General features: G+C 47.5%; 1 protein-coding gene across 1 annotated transcript in view; it reads right to left on the reverse strand.

Moving 5' to 3' along the window:
- LOC142560679 (solute carrier family 4 member 11-like) overlaps nucleotides 1-9,985 on the reverse strand; it is a 102,312-nt gene extending 92,327 nt beyond the window's left edge. Inside the window, exons 1-2 of the mRNA XM_075672935.1 lie at nucleotides 9,799-9,985; nucleotides 9,471-9,511 (exon numbers count right to left, since the gene is read on the reverse strand). Of these exons, the coding sequence (XP_075529050.1) occupies nucleotides 9,471-9,511; nucleotides 9,799-9,964 (207 nt within the window). The 5' untranslated portion in view covers nucleotides 9,965-9,985. The remainder of the gene's footprint in view (nucleotides 1-9,470; nucleotides 9,512-9,798) is intronic.
- Nucleotides 9,986-10,450: the final 465 nt, after the last annotated feature.

The following is a 10,450-nucleotide window of genomic DNA, read 5'->3' on the forward strand; positions in this document are numbered from 1 at the left end:
CTAAATTTGTGCGGGCATACAAAGTTCGATTTCGCGTCGTTCTACACGCTAAATTAAAGCTCTTAGGAATAAATCACAGCGGGACCATCACGTCAAGATTTTGAGCGTTCTTCAGATATTACTGCTTTTTTGTATTTTGAGGATATTTCTCCTTGGTGATTTCTGTTTACTACACAGAATGGCATCAGGTGACAATATAGGATGGTTATGCCATACTTCGTATTGGCTGCGCAGTTTTTCAGGGATAAGGATGGTTTCGTTGCTGTTTAAAGCATGATTAACCTCCTTTTGTGTTTCGTATCAATCAGATTGTCAATAAACGAGAGGGAAACAGAGTGGGCTCGATTTTCGTTCGCGATTATAGAAAGCCAACAGGCAATGAAGCCAAGAAAAGCATAGGGGTAATAAGCTGAGGCTGAAAGTTAAATGTAGAATATAATGAAGGAAAAAAATGAAATTAAAATTGACGAAAAGATACCTTGTATGGTGGGGGCCGAACCCGCAACCTGCACATTACGCGTATGATGCACTGCCAATTGTGCTACAGAAACGGTCATCGATCTGACCCCTATTTAGCATATGTACATGTACTCTAGTACGCTGGATAACATGCCCAGGGCTACATCTACTTATAGCCATGGGAGTATTAACCAGCGCTTCTGAAAGTTGTGGCGGGCATATGTGAAACACACTTTTTTGCCCGATGGCATCACGCGGGGGTTCGGTCTTCACCGGCGACAAGTTATATTTTTGTCTGCTTTAATTTCTCTTTTCTTCGTTACTTTCTACATTTCATTTTCAACCGCACCTAACTGCCCGTATGCTTACTTTGGCTTCATTGCCTGTAGGCTATATGGTCGGGATTATGAGATTAGCAACGTGATGCATGTTATAACATTTTTCAGAGCAGTATCGTAACGTTACAACAGCGCTTTCGTTTTTTCTTTCCATTCCATAGCTCGAAACACAATTCAATTTAGCATTTCTTTTTACATCCCAGAAAAAATACACAAAAATTGTCTAGACCCATAGCCAGAGGCTATAGTAAGGGGTAATGTACATGAAAGTTGTGTTATGCAAGTAAGAAAGATTGTCTTACAAGGTAGATTCGAATAATAAACAAAGGCTATTACAAATGGATAGATAGTATCATATATTTAACATGTGATTTGGTTTGGTGTCTTTTCTTGCTGTGATGCATTAAGTAAAAATTCCATTTATTTTTTACAGCTAAGAGAGGGATATATAAAAGCAAGGCAGAGATGTTAACCAGTCAAGAGCCTGGTTGGCTACCCTATGCCGGGGGAAGGGAGAAGGGGAATAGAAGGAAGGGAGAGAGAAGGAGGAGGCAGAGAGACATGCACGGACAACACTACAGATCGAGTCAAAAGGCGCTCGCACAAGCAAGGCGTTCTAAGAGAAAGCACAAAAGGGCCTTCATTGCCTACCGAGCCGATGATCGGTGTGCGCGGTGTTCTAGTACTCTCTGTTCACTCAGAAGAGGATAATCCAGTTTCCTGATATTGTATTTCTGCTTCCAACTGAGCAGAGTGGCACAATAGGCGGTCAGTGTTCTCCTCGCAGCCGCAGACATCACATGCAGGACTGTCAGCTATTCCAATTACTGCTAAATAAGCTTTCGTGAAGGCAACTCTTAGCCACAAGCGACACAGAAGAGACGCTTCGCGTCGGTGCAGGCCGGCCGGAAGACCAAGTTGCAGCGCAGGGCCGGTGCCCCTTGTATGTGCGGTATTCCACTCGGCTGGCGAGAGTGTGCGTGCTAGAATGCGAAGTTGCCTCGCAGCGTCTGTCCTTGAGAGAAGAATTGAGACGCAGTGGTCTTCCTGGTTTGGCGGGCGAGCTGCCTTATCTGCATCATCATTTCCAATGATACCGCGATGGCCTGGTACCTGAAAAGCCATATCATGTCCTTCTTCTATGACGTGATCGTTAAGTTTCGCGATTTCGCACGTCAGTTGATCGTGAGTTCCATGTTGGAACAACGACTGTACAGACTGTAACGCCGGCCTTGAATCTCAGAACGCTGTCCATTTTCTAGGGCTCTCTGCATTAAGCACATGAGGTACACCACAGCGAGCCGCGAGTTCTGCAGCTGTAGACACAGTGATATGGGAAGTTTTGAACCGTTGCGTTAATCCCTTTGCTGGTATAACTACAGCGTCATGGGAACTGGTTGATGCAGCTGATCCATCAGTACAGACGTGTGTGCATTCGCTGTATTTCTAGTACAATGGGAGTAAACTGAACAGCTTGAGTGCAGATTAGGGCAAATACAACTTTTTCTGAAGTCCCGGGATTGTGAGGTTTACTTGAGTACGACTTGCACACCACGGAGGAATCGCAAGTCGTGCCGCAGGTGCGTATTCTGACGTAAGAGGCACGGTGCACGAACGCAGTTGCACTGAATGTCGTGTTGGGCCTTTCTGCTGGGAGACTTTTGAGATGGTGTGTAGGGGTCCGGGCGAAGGGTATTACAGATGCACAAGCATTGTTTCAATGGTAGTATGCGTTCTAACAGTTTAATCTTGAGCGGCTGCAATAACCTCAGTCGTTGACGTACTTCGCCGTAGACCAAGGCATATCCTGAGGGCTTGGGCTTGGATACCTTGTATTGTATTCAGGTTAGTTCTGCAGGTGTTGGAGGTGACCGGAAGGCTGTACCGCAGGAATTCAGTAAAGAAGAGCCTGTACAGTTGCAGCGTAGGGTGTATTGACGCTCCCCAGGCCTTTCCTGTTTAGAACCCTAAACGTATGGCAAGTTCCCGTCAGGCGCTTTTCTTTTCAACATAATTCGCGCGAGGTGTCCAGGAGAGATTTCTGTCTATACCTACCCCCAAAAATCTGTGACTTGTGCCATACGAGGTAATCTGCCCGTCGACGGATATCACGTATGGAGAAATTGCTTTCCTGATAAATGCCACTTCTGCACACTTTTCACGTGATATTTGAAGTCCTTGTTGCCGAAGATAGGATATGGTGTTAAAGTGCCTGACTTTCAACGCCGCTCACGAAGCTGAGGTCACGTCACACCCGATCTCCAAACACAAATGTCGTCGGTATAGATGGAGAGCGAAGAGAGAAAGAGAGAGGTAGATGAAGAGGAAAGGCAGGGAAGCTAACCAGATATTAGTCTGCGGTTTGCTACCCTACACTGGTGTTGGGAGAGAGAGCGAAGAAGCGCTCAAAAATGTTATATGCCTGCTTTCGCAGTTTCGTAAGAAAACTGGACGTCTGACGAAATTTATAATTTTGAAGAAGTGTGAGAAACGTTAGGGCTGAAAACTAAGTGTGTGAGTTAATTAGGGGATAAATGAAACCTAATTTAAATAAGTTTAAAGGTGTTGCGTGAAACGTTTACGATGTCTCGCCGCTGCCGTGAGAGGACCCAGCACGGCAGTAGTCTCATATTTAAACAAAATGGAGGCCATGCAATGGATAATGTGTATCGAAAGCTTTAAGTGTGTGGGCTATCTGTGTGCCGTTTATTTACTAACTCGTGAACAATCATTTTCTTTAAACTGTCAAGCGTAACAATGCGTGTAGTTGGTTTTCGCGGTATCTTATGCGAATTATGGGAGGGACATTGCCAGATGTTGTTGAAGTAGGAGCACGTACGATAAATGCGTGATATGTGTAGATAAATTGTAGCATTTGTGCTCAATTACTTATTCAAATGTTAAAGATTAGCATGCCGCCGTTAGCGACAATGTTTTCCAGAGTCCTAAAAGAACTGTATATGACAGGCATTACACATTTGGCTAAAAAGAGGGGAAAGGGGGCCTGTTAATCGTAGTGTGTGGGGAGGCTTCATTGATGCTAGTTTAATTATAACCCTTACAAAAAATATTCGAATTTCGTTATTACTCAAACATCCTTCGTTTCGTCGATGCTTTATGCGTTACACAAGGTTTGCATTGAGTTTTCTCGGCGTCTTCGGTGAACAAAACCAGGCTCCTTGCTTATGCGGTCAAAATAAGGGACAGGTGACGTGTAGGCGAAGTTCGAAATGTTTGGGTGTGTTGCGGTATTTGCAGTAAATTACGCATTCAAAGCGCTCCAGGGCGCTATAGGTGTGTTTTATGAACGGCGCAGAATTTAGCCTGCTGCCTTAGGGGAACTCTGAATGACACTGAGGCTAAACTGAGCGCCAACGAGGAGAATCTTATGGCAAATTAGCACTTGAAACACAGTGTTCGTGGCTTGATTAAGGCTTTTGTGAATATTTTTTAGCAAATGCTCGAAAGTGTTGTGAAGGCAAAGTTTCAAAAGGGCGAGCCTTATGATGGCTGCTATTTAAAAGCGTGTGGTTAAAATACAGGCAACTTAAGTTCGCAGTGCAACCACTCGAAAAAAAAAAAAAAACAGGTTCTCTGGGAATTGGGATGTCCCCCTAATAGGTCACACAAGTCTGGTGTATCCTTTTTTTTAATGTTATTCGCGCGGTAATGGCGCGGAATTGTGCATCAAACTTTCGAACAAATTACTGAAAACGTGCGTAAGTCAAGGGCTCCACAAAGAAATCTTTTTGGGGAAGCGTTGGTGCAAGTTCACAAGACAGCGCTTCTCTAGATTTATTAGGGCACTTGAGTAGCAGTTCCCCATCGTAAGAAAGCTTGTTGCTGAAGCAAAAAAAAAAAATAATATTTTGCCATAACGGGCATGCCACGTTTTTGAGCGAGCTAGTCCCCGAAAAGCGGCAGTTATCAAAATGAAGCTTTTTTTTTTTTCAGCACGGGACCGAACTCGATTTTCGTATTCCAGTAAAACTCATTAATGCTTTTCTGAGCCAACCGATGGAGTGATACGAATCACGTTTCATTGTTGCATTTGGGAGAAGAGAAAAATTTAATTATAGTGGCCCTTAAAAAGCATAATTTCAATTTTTCGCAGTTTTGATATATGATCATTTCTTGCGCGTTGACGTAAAAAATAAAACGAATCGCAGTTTGAGATTTGTCCGGCGGTCCCATTTATAACAGCTTTCTTAAGAGGAAGCTTTAGCTCTAGAGCTCCTATATAAATGCATGGTAGCAGAGCTCGCTGCAATACTACTGGCAGCCGAAATTCATTCAAACACAGCAGAAACCTTCATTATAAAAGGCTATAAACCGGATCTTGAATACTTGCCGTGCGTAATCCAAACGGAATCCTAATTTATAAGATTTCCTTTAAAATAGCTACAGATGCCAAGTTTAAGAACAGTCTTCAGTATAGAATTCACCACCACCAACCGTAGTTTATGATCTTTGCTGAAAAATCGCGAAATTTTAAAAAAAGAAAGACGATACTATCATGTTTACATCTCTTTAACGCAGCAATAAAAATCATATCACAATTGTGTGAACAGCACTTAATAATGCATTGGAAGAGGACAAAATTTATGCATTACACAACACTCTGTGATCGGTATGCTACTCATTTGTGAACAGGATTTTCGCAAGTTCATTGCGAACATTGTAACAATTTCACGTAAATTGTCAATTCGTATATCAAATTTGTCCGCTTCTGATTCTATAGCAGATGTATTTGACAAAACTGAGGTATCTATATTTGGTGCAGAGTTACGGGTTTGTTATCTTCGTACTTAAAATTTTCTAGCTCACCAATTCCTGCTAATTATTAGAAAATAATTGCAGGCTATAAATAAAAATTATATTTACTAGTCATTAGAATTTACATTTGTCTCCAAAATGAAACGAATTTGACTCAAATTGGTCTCGCGGTTGTATAATAAAAAATATTTCTTTCCACATTTCCACTTTTCCACATTTAATTGAGTAGATAAATCGGACTTTGCCTCGAGCTAGAGCTTCTTCTGATGAACCTTTACCAGACTTCCATAAACATCTTTAAGTGGGTCTCTTAAAGATGATAAGAAATTAATTCGGGCTCATCGAGAGTTCTATGTCATTTGTTTCTTCTTGTACGTGAAGAACGTGGTCCCCTCGTCTGAGGGAATGAATTTACCTTCACTCTCTGACCGCGAAAAACTTATGGGGTGGAATATCAGCAACACGACACATTCCTTTATACGAAAGCAACCCGGTGACAAGGCGTAATGCTGATCGCACAACACTGTCAAGGAATGAGTTCTGGAGAAAATGCGGGAATCGTTTATAGGGAGATGTGTAAACGAATGCAGTCAGGGGTGGGGGGGTTCATAACGCGTGCCTGTCGGACGTTTAAGTGTTAAAGATTCAAATTACGTACAAAATACACCCGTACTTTCTTGCGAAACAAACGACGAATAAGGAGGAGGGAGGAATATGCACGGCTGTAGGTTGCCTCTCCGGAAATGAGACACTTATAGTGTCGGTGTTGCCGGACAAACAAAGCAAACTGCCCGAATCTGTGTTTTATTTGGCGACACGCCTGCTTTCACGTCAGTAGTCCCTTAAGGTTTGGACACGATGTCGAGCGAAACGATAAATCCCTTTTCGTATCTGCTCAGTATGAGCGTAGTTCTTGCAACGTATACTCTACCTTGTTCACGAGCAAATTGTGCTGCTTCTTTTTTTTTTCTCGAGAAAGAAGAAAGTCAGCAGACTCATTTTTTATCTCGGAAACAGTGCGTTCACCTTCGTGACGTTACACTCATGCGTATTTAGGACACAGACGCGCCAACTCTGTAGATAATTCCTTTCTTCGATTCTACAGAAGCAGAGCGGAACGTTTGGAGAAGCGGCATTCTCAGGGAAATGTGTGTATATATATACAAGCACCTTTCCTGAGTCATTTGCAATGTATCGCAAAATTCAATATCACTTTCGCACATCCGACGGGCACGAAAAAAGAATAATTCCAAAAAAAGTATATAAATGAAGCAAACGAAAGGACGCAGGGAGAAAAGCAACCCTGGCTAGGCCTAAGCAGAAGACGGAGACATTCCCGGCGCAAAGCTGGCCTCAACGACGGTGTTGATTCGCGACGTGCGAGCACGCTCTTTTGTCACCGCGCGTAAACACGCGCCATTCGTTGCGCAATCCAACTGCGGCATGCAGCGCGTAGCACAGTAGTGTCACGGCTTATCGTCGGCCAACTCGCATTCGCACGTTCTTGCGACGTCTGCAACCGGGCGGAAAAGATGCAGACGAAAACAAAAATATGCAGACGAAAACAAAGAAAGGAGCGAGAGAGAGAGAGAGAGCGAGGCAGAAGGAAACAGCTAGAAACATTGGCAACGAGGAGGGGGTGGGGGGGGAGGCGGGGTGCATCGCGCGCTGGAGCCGCGAGTCATTTCATTCGTGCGCAAATCGATTCAGGAAGAAGGACGACCTATCGCGCGTATACCTTCTCTGTCGAGCATTCGAACAAAAAAAGTTCGCCTCTCAAGCCGTTGCCCGAAAACAATCAACGGAGAAAGTAGGTCACATGCGTCAGCGAAGCGAAAGTGCGGCGAGCCTGGTTTATTTGGCGGGTTTTGGGTAAGAGAGGTGGGGGAGGGGGGTTGCATGAGGATGCGAGGAGTGGGTTGGAGCTGGAGGACGCGACGAACGTTCTGTTCTTATTTTTTTTTTTTTTTTTGCAGCAGAAACGCGCTACGCTTACGTGAGCAACAGCGAAGCTCCGAGCCGCGCACCGACACACCGCCCACCGCTGCTAAACTGTAAACGAAGCGTACCGCCTCGACAGCACGATCAAAAATACGCGCGATCATTCTAGAAACCTTCCTCGTCGAGATTTCTCATCCCGTAGGCAGACGGAGGCGAGACATTGGAGTATACGCCTGTGGAGCGATTTCTAAGAGGGCAGCGCAACGCGCTCGTTGAAAACGCGATATCCCGTCGTTATGGCGCAAGACACTGTCGCGCAATCTCTTATTTCCCTCGTGAAAGAAATAAAGAAAGAGAACGAAGCGGGTCGATCTCTTTCGTTTTTTTTTCCCCGGCCGAACTCGTTCCACCTCTCGAAGGGTTTACGCTAGCGCGGCGCGCATATTATTCAGCTTTGTTATTACAACCGAGCGATGTGCGCCGCTGCTGTGCACCCGTATAGTATATATATGTGTGTGTGTGTGCATAACGGTCTCCTGTCTCAGACACGATCGCACGGCGAGCGAGAGAAGTCGCGTCGCTGTTCCTGCGAGCAGAGCATGTACGACAGGCTCGTCATAGAGCCATGAGCGCCGGAAATGTCTCGTGCCGAGACAACAAACAGTTCTCCTCCCCATTCCTCCACCCCCCCCCCCCCCCCCAGACGTTCGCTCGTTTCCCTTACTTTCCTCCGTGAAGCTATAACGTCCTACCCCGCCTTCCGCGTCGGCGTTTCTGTATCCCTCGCTTCGTCGCTTATTATTGCGTTCCGCAAGCCCGAGCACCTTTTTTTTCCTAACAACCCTTCGCCGCTCGATCACCGTAAAACGTAAAGCCAGCCCCCCCCCCCCCCTACTAGCGAACGCGCGCTCGTATTCTCCACGGAGTCGATAGTGCAAAACGATCGGCCCACTCCGACTGAAGCAAAACGGTAGCGGGTGGTGAAACGGGCCTCGCATTTTCTTTCTTCTTATCTATTCAGACGGCGCGAGCTCCGAGGCCTCTACTTTGCGTCGGTGTTGTCGACGATCACAGTGCTGACGACGACGACGACGAAGAAGACGACGGCGAAGAGGACGACAGAGTGAGGTCCCCGTGGTGCGGAGCTCTCGGCACTTCTGCTCTTTCTCGGCGCCACGCACACCGGCCTCCCCCGTCCCCATCCCGCCGCCACCAGCTGAGGCCGAAACGAGCGTCGTCCTTCCCACTGTTGGGCCCGCTCGCCCGACAGAACGACCGCTGACTGTCCTCGCCGTTCTTCGGCTCGCCGCGAGGAGAGAGGGACTCTCGGCAGCAAGCACGAGGCGATGTGGGCCTCGCGTATCGGGCTGCGTCGCGTATATCGTTCCGCCACCCCCTCCCCCCAATCCTCAAGCGCCTTCCCCGCAAGGTTTTAGTCAAGCCTCGTATATAAGCGGACACGACGTCAACGCGCTATGATCTGTAAGCCCGTTCCGAACTAAGCACACTACGCTACGCGAATCATCCCGAACGAAACATCCTCCTTTCCCACCACCATCCCCTTTTTCACTACCGAAACCTTGTGCGACCTCGGAGGTCCCTTGTCCGGCCTTCTCTCTCATATTTTTTTCTCCTTCTCCTTCGCTGTAGAGGGATGATCGCGATGCAGAGCGGTTTTAAGGGACCGTGGGGAATCGGGGGAGCTCGGGAGAAGTGGCCGTTCGAAAACGGATATGCAGACACGGAATATCGTATCCTGTCCTCGCTCAGAAGAAAACAGTCAAAATCAACCGAGATTTACTCGTCTAGTTTTCGTTAGCGCGCACGAGAGAGGAGCGAGATGCAGCTGGGACCGAGGGAGGAGGGAAGCGAGCAGACGAGAAAAAAAATGAAGAGGGAGAGAGAGAAAGAAGCGTGAACGAGAAATGGAAGGCGCGCGGGACAGACGACACTTACCTCAAACTTGGCGAACATGAGGGACACCTCATCTCCGTCGTCTGCAAGGGGTCCCGGAGGAGGTCACATGAAGATTCGTGAAAGAGAAAGAAACGGGACATGGGGAACAAGAAACAGTGGTCAGGTCGGATTCTCCATCCTTTCCTTTTTTTCATCTTTCGCAGAAAGGGAGAAGAGAGGGGCGACAGAGCGAGCAAAGTGCGGTGGGGGGAGGGGGGGGGTCTGCTACAGGCTGCACACATGCGCGCAGCCGCGGTGCTGGGCTCTCTCGAGCCGAGGCAAAAGACGAAAAGTACTGGCACACGTAGAAAGGTGTGCGCTCGCTTACCGTAGGCAATGTGCCACTCGTCGTTTTGGTAAACCCATTGGAAGTGTCTCACCGGGTTTCGCTTGGACGTCTCGCCGCTTACGTACTGTCGCAGAGAGCCCCTGAAGGAGCCCCGGACACGGCGGACGCTCATGGTGGCTTCCCGGCCTCCGCCAGCGACCGGCATCCTCCCCGGGCGCAACCCCCTTCCGAGCGACGGCGGAGGCGGCCCTCAATCGATGCGACCCCGAGCGCCCCGTCGTACGCGCCGGCAGCGCCAGCATTCGGCGCCTCGCTGGCTACTCTCTTGCTTATTTCGCCTTCTCGAAGCTGCCCCGAGTCGATGCAGGACTAGTGACGCCACCAGGGCCTCCGAAGAACGTCCTGGGAGAGCCAGAAGAGGGGAGAGGGGGCTCCAAAACGGGAAAGAGGAAAGTACCGAAGTAGGCGGCGCTCGCTTCGACAGCGTGACAACTGGTCAAGAGACGCGGGCACCTGAAAGGTGTCTGCGAGCGCTTGTAATGATGCGCCCCAATTTTCAAACGCTACAAACGCAAAACTACATTTCAAAGCGAGGTGGACCGTCCCTTTCAGACATCTTTTTTTTTTTTTGCCTACCACGTGTACCTTTGTCCATAACGCCAATAAGGCATGCATTCTTGCCCTAACGACC

The sequence above is a fragment of the Dermacentor variabilis genome, chromosome 10 (assembly GCF_050947875.1).
Source record: "Dermacentor variabilis isolate Ectoservices chromosome 10, ASM5094787v1, whole genome shotgun sequence".
Lineage (NCBI taxonomy): Eukaryota > Metazoa > Arthropoda > Arachnida > Ixodida > Ixodidae > Dermacentor > Dermacentor variabilis.